General features: G+C 39.6%; 1 protein-coding gene across 7 annotated transcripts in view; it reads left to right on the top strand.

Moving 5' to 3' along the window:
• The window catches only part of UNC13B (unc-13 homolog B), a 206,046-nt gene that overhangs the window by 115,369 nt on the left and 74,313 nt on the right, over positions 1 to 16,364 (top strand). For all 7 annotated transcript variants that reach the window (XM_021554690.2, XM_077790533.1, XM_031507422.2 and 4 more), the window contains 4 exons: positions 6,350 to 6,396; positions 10,373 to 10,451; positions 12,625 to 12,699; positions 13,338 to 13,557. In XM_021554690.2, coding sequence (XP_021410365.2) covers positions 6,350 to 6,396; positions 10,373 to 10,451; positions 12,625 to 12,699; positions 13,338 to 13,557 — 421 coding nt within the window. The remainder of the gene's footprint in view (positions 1 to 6,349; positions 6,397 to 10,372; positions 10,452 to 12,624; positions 12,700 to 13,337; positions 13,558 to 16,364) is intronic.

Below are 16,364 nucleotides of genomic sequence, written 5' to 3'. Positions count from 1 at the left end.
GTCTGAGGCATTGTTAACACTTTGTATGAGTTAAGAGTCTGTTCAGTGCCTATGACCTTGTACAAAGAGGAAAAGAAAACATGAATGCTTGGAGTGATCTCCTCCCTTTGGTGCTCTGTGGGGTGTATGTGTTTGTGCACAGGCACCTCATTAGCAGAGGACAAGTTGTTCGTCCTGTCTTTTCCAGTCTTCTTCTTTATGAATCTTGTTTAAACCAAGTATTTCCTCGTTTTTCTTCAGTTATATGATTTTATTTCATCTCATCTCATCTCTGTCTGACTTGTCTACTTTCATCAATTAAAGTCAATAGTGTGTCTAGGCTGTAGTAGCGAGATTAATCAAACCTCGATGCTGAAAGATGTCTACTGCAGGTCCCATGCCTTTTTAGGTAATCACTTTGCTTTGAGCAGGGCCCTGCCCATGGGAAGGGCGGAACCTTCTCCTTAATACCTAGAGTTGTTGTCTTTCTAGTCATGGACTGAGAGCTAGATTTATACCTCTCTGCTCATTATCCTGTGGGCAACAGGTAACTCTTTCCTCCTAGGAGGAGCTGCAGAATTGTTTTGTTTACTTCTGTGTGCTGTATCAACAATTGTGTTGGCAACTGTATCTCATGTAGAGAAATTACCGGCTTTTGGAATCTCAGCTCTTTTATTTTCGTGACTCTGTGCTGTGTGCATTCAGTGCCTGCTGTGCTTCCCCTTCTCCTGTAGTTGTATAAATAAGGCAGAACTGGCTTCCAGGAGAAGCTGAGCCTTGCACATATTTTTGGGCCTCCATGAAGATGTCATCCCTTGAGTCTGATGTATTTGTGTTTCTAAGCTTTATTGGCTCATATGTCTGCAGTTTTGTTTCCTTCTTACTGTTAAATATCTGTCAATTAATGCTTTTTCAGGAATACAGAGATACCTGGTGTCAAATATCAGTGTTAAATTCAGTCCCCTTTTGACTTCAGTGCAAAACCACTGTAAGCTCCTTTAAACTGTTCCATCAGGCAGCTGGAAAGGTGGTGCTGATGATGTATCAGTTGGAAGGAGCTTCCTTTGGGGCTCTTCAGCCCTTACTAAATGGATGCTGTTGCGGAATACAGAATGAATTTTAAATAATACCTTGACTTGTTGAAGCTTTGGATTCCATGTAAAATACAGCATACTTGAGTGAATGAAGACATTGAACCACAAGACTGACTTAATTGGGAAGATTTAGTTTAGTCTGACTCTGTTAATGCCACTGAAGAAATGCTCTAATTAGGCATGACTAGAAGTTTAATTTAGTCAGTTGCTCCTTGTTTTAGCCTGATTCAGATTAACCTATATCTAACTGAGGGTTTTGAGGTCTGATAATAAAACATGATATTTGAAAACAAGTTAGGATGATTTTCGAAACAAATAAGATGTCATTATTGATTCTTTTCATCTGTTTAAATAAAGCAGCATAAAGCAGCTTTACATGTTTTACATCTGTTTTATATTTTAAGAGGATAATGTGCTAGACAGTACTTAGATGTGATGAAAAATTACATTGTTAGGAAGCCTTTTATGTGGAGAACTAGATTTATATAAAAGGCTATCAGATCTGTGGATGTTCTTCCTTTTCCTTGTGCTGCTACAGACTGTGATTTCTTATTTTATTTATATTTTTGCTCCTCTGTCCAGTTTATGGACTTTTGCTTCTACAGAAGTGCATAATTGTTTGTTCTGTCCATTAAAGTATCTTTTTGTGTGTGAAAGAATTTGCAAAATTTTAAAATTGCAGCTTTGTTAAATAACTTTTTGATACTTGTAAGCCCAGCTGCTGGTTCTCCTGAGTAAGCAAAACTCCTGTTGTTGGCTTTATAGGCTTCACCAAACATTGCCTTCCCTATGACTGAATACTTTGCCTTAAGTAACCATGTCTGTTGCCTTGTTTAATCCAGGGCCTTAAATTTATGCTGCTCTGTCACTGGCATTGTTTTTCTAACTGATTCTTCGTTCATAAGAGACTTTAATTACTTGGAGAAGACTTTCAGCAGCTGGTTACGATATGCTTTACTGTGGGTGAATATACTGCAGTATTAGGGGTGACAAGCACTTCCCCATTTTAAAGTATTTGTTGGATAGGTATAAAAATGACATCCACCTGCATCTGAAATTAAAAAAATCAAATAAGGATGTGATGGCCTGTTTTATTTACATGTTTGTTTCTCCATTGTTTCAGTGCTCTTTTATGTGCTTACTGGAAGTTAAAAAAAAATTCAGATTCAGTCTGATGTGGCTGCTTTCAAGGAAAGATCGAGTGATAGAGCTATGCAGGGAAGGCCATAAGCCAGCAAAACACTTAATGTGACTTGCAGCATGTGGATGGATGACAGGGTGTTAAATGTTTCTTTGCCTTCTCATTTGTCTTTGGGAAAGAGTGCTAAAGACTCTCACAGGTGTTGCAGTGTTCTTCCTGCCTGCCTGTTTTTTCTGCTGCTTGCCCAGAGTCTGACCAGCTCAGGCTGCTGGTGCGGGCTGAACTTGAGGAGACCCATGGCTGGTGACAAGTCCCAGGGCAGCTGCTGGAGCCCTGCTGTGTGCTGGCATGAGTGCTGCCTCTGGGGAGATCGAAACTCTCCACCTGCAGCAAATCCATCTGGATGGACAAGAATGGTGTTTGCTTTCTTTAAGTGAGGAAGAACATATGAAGAGTTCTTACCACCAAGAGCGGTGCAAACTGTGGATTACTTTGTTTAGCTGGTATTGCTGGAGATGTCTTAAACCCTCATGCCAGCACATGTAGCTAATGCAGCCTCTGGTTCTTTGACTACTCTGGTTCTTTGACTGACTTTGTCAGTGCAAGGAGGGACTGCAGAGGACTTCTTGGTGACTGCCACTGTGTGATATTATTCCATTGCCTCTTTATATACACCTCCAAATGTCATTCTGTAGAACTGTTATGGTTTGGTGTCTGCTTCTCATTTGGAAAGGCTTCTACAGAGCTGTCGTTGCAACACACTTTTGAATTTTCATCCTCTGTTTAGCTGCAGTTCTTCTCCCATTCACCTGCCTGTTGAACAAACAGAGGAAATGGTTCTTTCTGCTAGAGTAAGCAAGTAAGAAGTAAGAAGTTTTGTTCTTCTTAAAGGATTGTGTTTACATACTCCAGCTGCTTTTGCCATTTTCCTTTGTGATTATTTTTTACTTTGATGCAGAATAAAAAGATTCCATATGCTTTTCTGAAGAAATCATGTCAACTTAGTACAAAAGTATTTATGCTTTTACTTTTGTGGAGACATTTCATTGGACTTACTCTGTGGATTATGTTCTCTTCCTGCCTGGCTATATCATAAAGGCTTATAGTCAGTGTGATGACTAGAACTCAAATCCATTGTTTCATGCTTTTCTCCACTTGAAACACCTTGTATGCAGTCAAATTCATGGCAGCCTTTGTGGCTTTGACCTTGCCATTTTTTCCATGTTTGATCCTCCATTGTTGCAGTATTTACTGCTGTCAGTTCTTTCTACTGGACCTATGAGTTCAGTGTCAATAATTCTGGGTTTGTCATTTCCAGATTTTATCAGCAGATCCTACTTACTCCCACCAGCTTCCTTATTGCGTTGTCCATGGCTGGCTCAGTTACAGTTACTTGTTTATCCACCTGAAAGCTCCTTCCTCCTCCTCAGCTTATCCGGACTTTATTAACGTCATATGGCACTGCATCAAAAGGTTTTGTTTTTTGAAATGAAAATTCAGTTCATCATTCATTTTATGGTTAGAGAAAAATAGTTGCTTTGTGAAACAAAACTGGGGAAAATTTGGTTGTGCCTCTGTTATATTTTTTCCTGTTTTTCAATATCCTCCATCTTAATTCTTTCCTTCATTTTTGCTCAGAACCCTTTCAAGCCTTTGAAGCCAGTAATGGTCCTACACTAATCTGGATCACATTTCCCTCCTCTACACATACACACTTTAACTGTGAGTACTGCACTGGCTCTTCTACAGTCCCAAGGCATCAGCCCTGGTTTGATGGATGTCAGGTGCTGGTTCTCTTGGCATTTTCTCAGGTAGAAGGCTGCCTGGAACAAATGAGCTCTTTACTTTGCTTTCAGCAGGTGATAACTCCTGCTTTCACACAGCCATCACCTGCTTTGGCCCTGCATCAATATTGCCACTTCCTGAAAGCTCTTTCTTTTGTTCTGTGCTGTTAATGCCCAGATAATTTTCAATCTTGATGCTAGAGAAGCTCTGCCTTTTGTTTTATTTGCATGTCTGAAAGGCTTGGTAAAAATACATTCTATTTTTGCTCTTTTTTTTTTTAAATAATCTGGAGCTTCTGGCAAGTTTTACTTTGTACATCACAAATCTAGGACATGATGTAGGTTTGTTTCCTGATCATACTTTCTGCCCTCCCCATGTCCACATTCCTGGCTGTTCTCTGTTCACTTGTGGTTGCCTGTAGGAAATTTCTTAACTAGGTAACAGCTTTCCCTTTATCTTTCATTCCTCCTTTTTCCCAGATTCTTGATGCTCTTGTGGTCTCCAGTCTACAGTGAACATACTGTTTTGTGGTCTGTTAATGTCTCAGATATGTCACATTTCATTCTGACATAAAATGATTAAAAACTTTGTTGTTACTGACTCCTGTCATCAATGTTGCCATTTTGCTTTTGTCACTCTGTCATTCAGCACAGCTGAGCCATCAGTCTCAAGCTCAGTTCAGAATGAAACCATTGTCCATTTTAGTGTTACTTTCTAAGCACAGTTCTTCCAAGTGTTCAGATGCAAAGGTAGAGATGTCTTCCACTGTATGCTTAGAAGGATCTGGTTGCATTTACTTCATGAAATCTCTCTTGACCAGTAGTTGGTTCAGATCCCTTTGGAGAAAATGCAGATTTCAGGCTAAGGGGTTTTGGTAACAAAGCTTGGTGGACCCTGGTGTGCTGCTGCAGTTGTGGGGAAATGTGCATGGTACTGGACTGTAGGTCTGGGCCCCTTCCTGCTCTGCAGGCCTGCCTGATCGTGTCCATTCCATTATGGATAACATTGTTCTGTTCAATCTGTTTAAATACAAAATAATAAACATTACTAATATGTAGTCTTTAAATCTGACAATTCCCTAATTTGTAGGTCTCAAAAATACAAAGTTTGGACATTTGCTTCTGTTCAAGTTGTTACCTCAAAGAGAACTTCTTTCCTTGGTTATTTCAGCTCTTCTTGTGAGTCTTTGTCACCTGTGAACAGTATATGGTTGCACAACTCACACAGAGCACAGGTTAGGGAAAAAAGAGGAAAAAGAAAAAGAACTTTCTTCTGAGGCTGTGTTCCTTTATCTTGCATAAAGTTGGATCTTATTTCCTGACTCAAGCTCCTTTACTTTGTTGACTCTCAGGTTTTGAGTTCCATGGCTGAAGTACTTTATTTTTCACTGTGTGCAAGTTGCAGCCTCGTTTTTCTCTTGGCAGATATGATTATCTGAGGCTGGAGTTTTAGCTATTAGCATCGTGACCTGCTTAGTCCTTTGTGGAAGCAGCATTTCTTTCAGGGAGTGCAGGAGAGCATATGACTTGTGAGCTGAAACTAAGAGGCTTCCAGTTAGGGGTAGCTATTTTTCCCTTATGCAGAACCTATTGTTTCTTCCAGGTACATTGGAAATGTTTAAATTCTTACTACTTCTAATTAGTCCACTCAAGATCCATGGAGAAACACTCTATAAATGTAGTCTTAATATGAACATAAAAACTTGGTTTGAATTCATAAATATGAATCCCCACATTTGCAGTCTGTGGTGTTTTCCATCACACTGTGGGATCCCAGTTGACCTGCAGGTGATGGCCCTTGTTTCATGCCTGTTAGAAATTAAATGCTTTCAGATAAATGAATGAAACTGTAATGGGACCTCTCTGCTTAGGAGACTATAGAGTCTTTGCATTTGGGCACGAGCAAAGCTCACAAGTGTTCATACAGAGATTCCTGTTAGTCTATCATTTGTGCACTTCATACAAGGACTTTTAATTTATAACATCTTCATTGTGACCACATTCATGTTAAGTCGTGACCTGTAGTAACAGGAGCTCTCCAATAACTCGTTGGAGTTGGAAAAAAAGAAAAACTTTGTCTTCAAGACTACCTTTTGTATGAGGACTTGCACTGAACAGGCTCTTCAGATTCCAGTCCAGGCTGTTCAATGAAATTGCATAGTCTGTCTGTCTATATGACTTACCCTGGCATCTTGGTTGCTGAAGGTGCTTTTGAATGAGTTTCTGTATGCATATGCCTGCATGCAGTGTGGTCTATTACCCTTTCTGAAGAATACAATAAAAACACTTTTTCTGTTTTTTCTGGAAACTTATTTCATGTTGTTTTTTTTTTCTCCCTTTTCCTACTTCAGGGCCAAGATGAGGCTGATCCTTCAAAACCACCCTGGCTCAAAGGAGGGTAAGTGGTATTTTGAGACCTTTTAGCCCTGTGTTTTTTATTAGAGTGTACTTCAGAAATCTGCAGTTCAAGTAAAGTAAAAATAGCATTTATTATGTTTTTAATAAAATAATCAAGTGGCCAAACCTCACTGAAGGCCAGGCTGCTGCTGTATTTCAGTCTGTTCTTTAGCAGTGGAGGTGGGATGTGCAGCTCTTCCAAAGAGACCTGTGGTTAAGAGCAAGGCTATAGTTGCAATGTATAATCTCTAATGTGGTGGTGGCAAGTGCTTATGGCAGCAGTATTAAATAATTGCTACTGAGCACCTCAGAGTGGTCCCCATGAAATCCTTTCTCCTGGATCAGTCATTAGTGGCAGCAGAGGGGAAAGGTAGCTCTGAAGGAGTGCTGCATCTTCTGCTCTTAAAAGAAGATGATAAGTTCGGGGGAGCCTTCTGTATTTGCAATTATTCTTGTAGTAGTTAAAACTGCTCTATCTCTAGAAATTATTGCAGTTTGTATTTTTAAAGCATTGCTCATCATGCCTGTTTTGCACAGATGAGAGTGACCAGGTTGTGCATTCTCTCCACAACACACTGCTTGCAGCAAATGAAGCAGACAAATTCTGTTTGCAATTGCAATATGACACTCTGTGGTAATAGTTGCCAGCATGGCAGCTTCCCTGGGGTCTCCTGGCAGGAAAAACACAGTGACACATTTTACAGGTTATGTGCCTGGTACATGGTCAGGGTGATTTGGTTTGATGGTGGGGCACCCATTAGGAGCTGTCAGACAGCAGAAGCAAGAGTCACCCTGAAATCTCAGCCAGACGTTGGCTTACTACATGCCTAAGTTAATTCTCATACTACTGAAGGAAGCTTCCTTTTGGAGTCATTGTTCTGTGGTGTCGGTATTCCCACAAGTCTTCACCTGCGGATGCCTGGAGCTGCCTAGCAACCCTCTGCTTTTCCCAAGGAACCTGGGACTTAGTGAGTGGGCTGCTGGAGAATTGGCAATTTGCAGGAGCAGGAAGCAGTGATTTATTGTAACTATAAACAGCACCTTCTTCTGCTTTAACAAGGAGGCAGTGTACTCGGTTTATTGGTTCATGCCTTTATTGGTTTCCTAGCCTGAAAGGTGGATACACCTACAAGTTCTGAATTACTTAAACATGTGTTGTCAATTAGAGGCATTATTTGCTATGGTCTGTAAGTTTTTTTCTTTTCTATGCAAGATACAGCTAAACAGTCTGGCTAATGTAGTTTTGACAAACGTTTGTCGTACTCAGTCATCCTGTGCAAGGGATTTCCAGAGAAGATGGTTGTGAGTGGTAAACCTTTAATTTTGCCCTTAGCCATATTTTGGCTTATTAGCCTCAAAGTATATTAGATTTTGTTTGGAGCTGTTCTTTGAATGGGAAGATTAGAGCTGTGGTGTCCTTTGAAGGAAATATTCACCCTCTGTCATTGCAAATCACCTTAGCTTGCTTAGATTGTCAAGATTTAATGGAAGCTTCTGTGTGATACAACTTGTATTAAAAGATGAATACATGCTTCAAGCAATTTTCATTTATAGTAGAATGTAACAGGAGCTCCCTGTCTGTAATGACTGGCTTTGGAGATAACACTTAAAAAAAAAAAAGGTACAGCTGGTATTATGGATCCATCTCTGAGTGTAGTATCTCATATCTATGTCTTTTATTTATCAGTGCAAATTATTTTCTCATACAGAAATGCTATTCACTCCTCAATATAGCTTTCCATAATAATGCTATAAATATTACATCCACTGCAGTGGAGAGTTACCCTATTACATATAAAACTGCACTGTGCATATTTGAGGCACTGTCAATTCTTCTGTTATTAAGCAATGTAACAGTTGTGCTTGAATAAAAGGACTGAGATAGCTAAAACCACAACACTTTTGAAAATTAGGAACTGTTGCTGAATTGTTTTTATTAATATTAACAAGCTAAAAGCAGGTCATCTGGGTGTGTAAATATATAGGTACTAGGACACCTCTCTTCAGTGACAAATATGTTTGTCATCCTGGCTTACCACTGTTTCTCTCATAAACCTCAATCTATCAAAACTAAATCTATCGAAACTTAATCTATCTAGTCGTAACTAGACATATTTCTCAACCACAATAATTTATATATGCTCATCTTGAATTTATAAAGTAGTTTTAATGTTCTTCTTCTTTCATGGGAAATGTCAGAGTATCACAGTTTCCTTTCAATTAAATTAGAAAACAAAACTGAAATCTTGTAGGAAAAATCTGTTAGCAGGAGCATTAACTCTGGAGTTGTTGCATCTTTTCAGGTTATATACTCTCCCTTTCAATTTTATATATATTTTCATAATTCAAGGGATTTACACAAATCCTTGATGCAAAGCTAATTAATAAGCTGTGTTGTGGTTTAAGTAATTCTGGGATTCTTTGCATCATCTGAGTAGTCTCCCATGTCACCTATTTTACTCCAGAACAGTATCACCAGTATCAGAAAGGTTTTGTAGCATAAGGGCAGCAGACAAATGTGGCGATATAAACATACTTCTTACTTCTTTATGTGGGTGTCATTTTTCTCTGATAAGTTATAAGGGTTTTTTGCAGTATGACTTGATCAAAAAGTTTTTCTGGAATTATTTATCAAAAATTATAATAGCCTCTAGTCAATAATAGCCTCTAGTGGCCTCACTGTGAGGATTTCCAGTGTTTCACTTTTTCCAGGATTTCACTTTTACAGTGAAAACTGTATAGCTGACATGGCTTTTGCAGTTACATATGACTGCTCACCTTCCCACCAGGCTTGTTCAACCAGCAGCAGCTGTCAGCTCAGCCATGGCTGGGACACATCACCCTCCTACACCCCATCAAAAAAGTCAATTATACTATTACAATTGTTTTGATTGGTAGATTGTTTTGAAAGGTAGTTTTTATGGCTGTATGAACAGTTTGTCCCATACTCCTTTTTCCTGTAATTTTCCTGCAGAGCATTTTGACTGGTTATGTTGTACCAAATCAACAAAATAACAAGGCTGAAATTGCTAGCCAGTTTATCACACAAATACCAAAACATGTAAGCCAGAGTGGCAAGTAGTGAAGACAAATGGCTAAGGATGTAGAGACAAAGGGTTCCTTTGTAATCCTTTGTTCTCTGTAATCAAGAAGACCTCAGAAACTATATTCTTAATGTTAGCAAGGCCTGAGACCAGAGTAGAGATAGGGAGGGTGAGAGAGATGCTGAAAGGTGCTGTGGATTTTGCCTGCTGGGCTGGGTGTTCATTGTGGGAAGGAAGGTATAGCAGAGAGGTATGTGCTCAGTTTCCAACTTTAGGAAAAAAGCATTATCTCAAGTCCTTGGAAATGGATGCATTTACTGGAGGCCATTAAGCTGGATTAAGACACCATCTTCAAGGACAGGGTTATATCCATGTGGAGTTACCAGTAAGTGTTAGGATCCAGGTATAATTATCCAGGCTGGTCTCATTGGGAAGGAAGTAGGTTAGAGTGTTTTATTTCATCAGGCTCTGTTGCTGCTGTAATTGCCCTTTTGCTCCATTGTCACTTCTGCAAGCAAATGCATCTCTTGTCTGTACAGGTCTGCATGGCTTGAAATGCTGAGCACCACAAATGGTCTCTTTTATAGTAATAAAAATATTTCCTCCTCTGATGTCAGTTTTTTCCTAATAATTATATAGTCCTCAAGGGCCAGTATTAAGTGTTCTAGATTAGAATCAGAAGATGGCAGCATCCTGCCCCAGGGCTGATCCTCTCTGACGTGCTCCCTCCTAACCACCAACACCAGGCAGGAATGTCTGGATTGTTGCGTGCAAAGAAGATAAACACTTAATCGTTTTTAGCATTAACTTTACACTTTCTTAGGTATAATATTCTGGCTGTTTTCGTTGCTCCAGTAATGCATCCCCCTCTTCATCCCTCCCAACTCTAAATTAATTATTTTGTTTTTTTTTTTTTTCCTCTTGAATTTCCAGGCCTGCGGGTGGTCTCTATGGCATCGATAGCATGCCTGATCTGCGCAAAAAAAAGCCAATTCCACTTGTCAGTGATCTGGTAAGAGATTTGTTTGTTTCTCTTCTGCCACACAGCATTTACACAGCTGGCTTTACTTTCTTGATATATGGGCACATTCATTGTCACTTCTAGAAGCTCAAGCATTTTGTTATATTAATTCTTATGCTAAAGGGTTAGGAGTACTACTTGAAAAATCTCAGTGAGAATGAGGCTATGGTTTTGTAGACAATTTCATTAATTTCACAGAATTAGGGTATTTTTCATGTTTTTATCCTTTCTGTTTTACACAAAATATTTGATTGTTTTCAGGCCTACGTAGTTTTAAAAGGTTTTGCTAAAAATTACATACCTTAGGGAAAGTTATAATGTCCGTGTGAGGTCTGGCAGCTTACCAGAAGGCTGGAATTTTAGAGGATATGTGGTTGGATTTTAAAAGCTAATTGCAATATTGCCAGTAGACTTCTGAATTGAGAACACATGAGAACCAAGTGGTTTACTAATAACTGTAGCAATACAATTCCCAATATAGATATATTTGCTTTCTGTTTCCAGTCATAAATTGACTGATCATTCTGTCCTAGAGAAGAAGGAAAGCCCAAAACCTGTACACATTTCTTGCATATTCCAATGTCTTTCTGTTGCCATTCACAGAATTTGAAAAGCTGATCCATTGACCAAAAAAGTCTTTGCAGCTTGAAGAAACAGTCCCAGTCCAAGAGCAGGAAAAACACCCTCTGCCATTCAGTATGGTCACATGTTTTGTGTTTAAAACACATCCATTAGTCGTCCAGTGGTTGGTTTAGAAGCCCTCTTGGTTTTGTACCAAGAAGCAGGTGTCAAAATTAAGAAAAGAGTGTGTTGTTGAGACAGCAGAACAGACATTGTCTGTTCTTTCTTCGTCTGTATTGTTAAATAAGGCATCTGTCTGATTCAGTCTTTTGCCTGCAATTCTGGCACAGTCTCTACAGGTGGAGAGAGACCTGAAGGAATAATGAAGCTGCCTGAGCAAATTGTTTGACTAATAAGGCTTCTGCAGGACAAATGGTTTTTTAATTGGTTGCATTCAGTATGTGTAATGATTTCATACTTTAGATAAATGCTGTAACAGGTCAAAGACCTAAGTTTCTATATCCTGTAATTGATGGGAAAAGATGCATACAATTTTTTCTGCCAGCTTATACATGGGCAGCTTGGTATGTGTCTAACTGCTTGTGTCTTAAATCGTTGCAATAATGGCATTAACTTGTGTTACTTCCCTTGAATGCATTCATTCTCTCTCTTCACAGGCCATGGTAAGTGGAGGTGAAGACTATCCATCAAGTCTTTACCAGAATAAGATCCCTTACTTTATGTTATTTCCCCCTCTACTTCTTTGCTTTTTGTTTTGAACCTGCCTTATTGCAGTGAATGCATATCCAACACTCTGTCCTGCTCCATCACTGTTGAAATGAACTTTTTCAGTTTCTCTTGAAACAGCATAAAGCACAATATAAGTGGTTCAAAACTGATAGAGTTGGATGATTTCAAAGCAAATGCTGCTATCTTTAAGTATCCTTCTCTGCAGCTTTAGAAATCCCTTGTATGCTGCTTTGAGGTGCTGCAAAGACAGTGCAGTTTGCTGTCCACAGCTGCAAGACAATGTTGGCATGATGTGAAAGGCTGTTCTCTGAAGGGAAAATGCAGTTCATTGTGTTCAGTGATGGCTGATGAATGTGATACACCGTCACATTCAAACCTCTGCTTCCAACTCGCTCTCCTTTCTTTTATCCTTGTTACTTGCAACCTCTTTCCTGTCACATTTTGGCATATTGTATGCTTTGTAAAGCTGGTGAAATAATTTCTCTTTGAATATGAATGAAGTTAGATACTTAAAAGTGAGTCTGTTGTAGTGACTTCAGACAGTAGAAGGGCTACTGTTGTTACCAATACGTAAAAGTGGAGATGGGAACCCAGGTTTCACTGGCAGTTCTTGTAGAGAAACCAACAGAAATTTACTAGCGTGACACTGATTGTGGACAGATGGAAACAAGCTGGAGACCTTTCAGAGTATACATTTGACTCCTCTGAGATATGAGGAAGGAACGTAAATGCAGTAGTAGATTGCCAATTTGGTATCTGGCATGACAGAGTCCCCTCACTCACATCTCTGGGCCTGTAATGCCATTGCACTTGTAAATGTTGGTGGTGAATAACAAACTTTCTTTTTCCCTAGTCACTGGTTCAGTCTCGAAAAGCCGGAATTACCTCAGCAATGGCTACTAGAACATCTCTTAAAGATGAAGAGCTGGTAAGTGGGAGGGTTGCTTGACTTCTCTTAATTCTTACTAAGCAAATTAAAGAGATTTGGCTCTCTGACATTCAGAGCCAGCTTCACAGATGTCTAGAAATATAGATAGAAAGCTTCCTGTATAATTTGGTCAAAGAAACTAAACATGTAAAAGTAATATTTAATGTATAAATATAATCCTGAAAAATGTAGAAACAGAGAATCACAGAATATGGTGGGTTGGAAAGGTACCCATCAGGATCATTGAGTTCAGTTCCTGGTCCTGCATAGGACACCACAAGAAACATCATCTGCCTTGATGGTATTGTGAAGCACTTCTTGATCTCAGTAATCTCATCATTTCCTTCTGTGCTATCTGCCATATGGGATGGTGTGTGAAACTTGCTTTATCCAATATATTTCCCATACACAAACATTAATTGTTTTCTTCCAATTTTTTTAATGCCTGGGGAAACATTTTTGGAAGGTGACCGTTGTCCTCTGACACTGCATGTAAAAATTTTATGTATTTGTCTACCTCAAATGTGTAGCTTTATAATACTGGCCATACATTTTCCTGTAAATCTCTTGCATTTAGCAGCAAAAATAGCCCCAGTCACCTCCCTGAATATTGGTTTACATGTGCTCTTGCCTTGCAGAAATCTCATGTCTATAAGAAGACCTTGCAAGCCTTAATTTACCCCATCTCTTGTACAACCCCACACAACTTTGAGGTGTGGACAGCCACAACTCCTACCTACTGCTACGAGTGTGAGGGGCTGCTGTGGGGCATCGCGCGGCAGGGAATGCGCTGCGGGGAGTGCGGGGTCAAGTGCCACGAGAAGTGCCAAGACCTGCTCAATGCTGACTGCCTGCAGAGTGAGTAGTGGCCAGTGGAGTGTGGCTGTTCCAGAAATTGTTGCCAGCGCTGTCTTAAATGTACTGCTGATATCTCAGGGATCAGTGAAGCTGCAGTGATTAAAGTGACTATATGTTTTCTGAAAAGGTGCCATTGGGCTAAACCTACCTCCTAGTGGCACAGACAGCTCCACTGATGCAGAAAAACTTCGCAGCATTGTGCTTGATGTCCTTTAAAAGAAGGCTTAGTTCTTTACTCTTTCATGTCTGTTTGTTGGTTTTGGTTGATTTTTTTGTTTGCTGGTTTGGCTTTTTGTTTTGTTTGCTCTGTTTGTGTTAGCTCAGGTTGTGTATTTGCTAGCATATCCTGCACTGAAGTATGGATTGGATAAATAGGGTATGAGGCTGAATATTCTGACATTTGTTCAGTCTCCCCTGCCCTGGTATTGCAATCAGGTTGCTTGTTCCAACTGTCAGTCTCTGTCACTGTTTTAAGCTTTTTAGACACTGTTTTAAGCTTTTTAGAGCAGCACTGGACTCCTGCTTAGGGTGTAGAGTTTTTGGACTTGGCTTGGGTTATCTGTACCAACAGCAGCCGGGGTAGGCATTTTGTTTTTTCAACAGTAGGCCTGGTTGGCTGAACCAATTTAGAGTCCTAGGGCTGAGTTAACAGAAATGATGAGTCAGGTACAATGGTGTTGTTTGAGTATATGGGGCAGTATTTTGTCTTCCTGCTAGGATTTCTGACTATTTTGTTGGTGTAAAAAAACTAAGTAAAAAGCTCAGTTATCTCTTCAAGGAGCTCTGTAACTTTGCAGAATAAATGACACCTTACACAAACAGTGGAGAAATTTAAAAAGAATTAAATTAAAGAAGGGAAAAAAAGAGAAAAAGTATTCATTTAGGCATCTGCCTTGGTCCAGTTGTTCTTGTTTGCTTGAAATACCATTCCTTAATTCAGTCTCAAATTTATGTTCCTGCTTGAAAGCAAAATATCTCAGTCTAAATAGAACAGAAATTTCTTCCATGTGTGTTAAATGTTGATTAGGAAGGTGTGGCTCTTTTTGTTACACTTTTCCTGTCATTGTAGCTTGATGGACTAAGTCTAAGGAATCAGGAAAAGTTTGTGAAGTATGGAGGGACTTACTGCAAATTCTTGTCAGCAATTCTATGAATATAAAAAGTCAGATCTTGTGTCTGCCCTTAGGCTGTTTGGGAAAGCCAGGCTGTGTGATTCAGCAAGGGACACCAGTGAATCATAGGTCATTTGTTTTTTCTTATGACTCTTCTTAAAACGCCCAAATGGATATTGTTTATATTTGTATTTTTGATGTGTGTGAAGTCTTAAATTTGTCATAGTTAGGTCTAGGGCTATTTGCAATGGCTTATTTGTAAGACACATCTGATCCTGGCCCAATTCCTCTGTCCCCCAGTTGCTTAGTGGTCCTAGATTTGTCTTTGGTGGGTGGGAAGTGAGTCTATAGCATTTGAATGGTTGCATCGCTGGCACTTAGGCTTTGTTGAGACCTTCCTGTGACTAAGCAAAGAGATATGGTGTTGCATTTGGTCCAGGAGAATGTAGTTTGGTGATAGCTCAGTTTTCTGTCACAGTCTGATGCACAGGGTCAGTTCCTGAGAATAACATTTTTGTTTCTGGAGTTCACCAGAACTCTCTGCTAACTGGTAGTTTTCAGTATTTGAGGTGAAAAGCTCAAAAGTTCAAGGCATCTAGGTTTGATGCAGGTGCATACCCATGATGCTGCAATGTTGCAAGGGAGTTGTGATATCTCAATAAGGGAAAAATCTGTGGAGAACAGAGGAGGATTAGGTTTGCACCAGTGGCAGAGAGGAAGCAGGCACAAAGTTGTTGTACAGAATAGCGGTCCTGAAGTTGAAAACAGCAGGGAAAAGCTTCTGTATTAAAGCAATAGCTAATGACTGGGAGGAGGTATGTTCCTGCAGAGGAGGGTTGTGCCTATCCCTGTTCAAGAATGGACACTGCAGATGGGAATGGGTACTGGAGAGACTTCAATAGTAATGGGAGAAATATGAGAATGTCTCAAGAGAGGATGAGACAAGATTCTTAATCTTTCAAAAAAGATGCTTGGCAGTCTGGGACAGGAGGGAAGGAATCATACTGTTTCAAAAAAATAAAAAAAAAAAAGGCGGTATATATAATGTTTCTAAAGGGATGCTTTGGAGCCCGGGCAGAGGTGTAGGAGATCCGCATGTAGTGCACCTACTACGGTTTAGAGATATCCATGTCTCAAAGCCTTTTGGGGCAAAAGATACTGTTTCATAGCTCGCAGTGATGGCTCTGTGAATTGGTTTAGGCCTTGTTCAAACCTGTTTATGCTTTCACTATGTTGGGGAAGAGTGAGATAAGCTACAGGGAGTAAGATGATCCTTTTAACCTTATTGTTTACCAAGAGTAAAAGGGCTAAATTTACTGTGAGAAAATTAAAGGTAGAAGTAGAAGACAACTTCAGTGTTTCAGACTCCCTGAGAACTGGAAGTCTCTGGAACTGAGACTCTGAAGAATAACCATAGGGGAAGGTTTTCTTACCTCTAGTAGTAACTACATAATGCTATGCAGTGGGCTGTGGGATGTGTAATACTGTGTGTTTTTTCATAGAATAGAAGAAACAACTGGAAATTACTTTTCATATATGACAAAACATTAAGTAAGAACTTGTTATTTTATTCAGGAGTTTGCAGATGTTTTCACATTGTCTTTCAAAACGTAAATTCAGGATACTTCATTATACAGGGTTACAGAAACAGGGAGGAAACAACCACACTTAAAATGTTTGAAGCATGTAGAAATG

This window comes from Lonchura striata, chromosome Z (assembly GCF_046129695.1).
Source record: "Lonchura striata isolate bLonStr1 chromosome Z, bLonStr1.mat, whole genome shotgun sequence".
In the NCBI taxonomy this organism is placed as follows: Eukaryota; Metazoa; Chordata; class Aves; order Passeriformes; family Estrildidae; genus Lonchura; species Lonchura striata.
The sequence above is the reverse complement of the archived record's forward strand: the minus strand, read 5'-3'. Positions and strand labels throughout refer to the sequence as shown.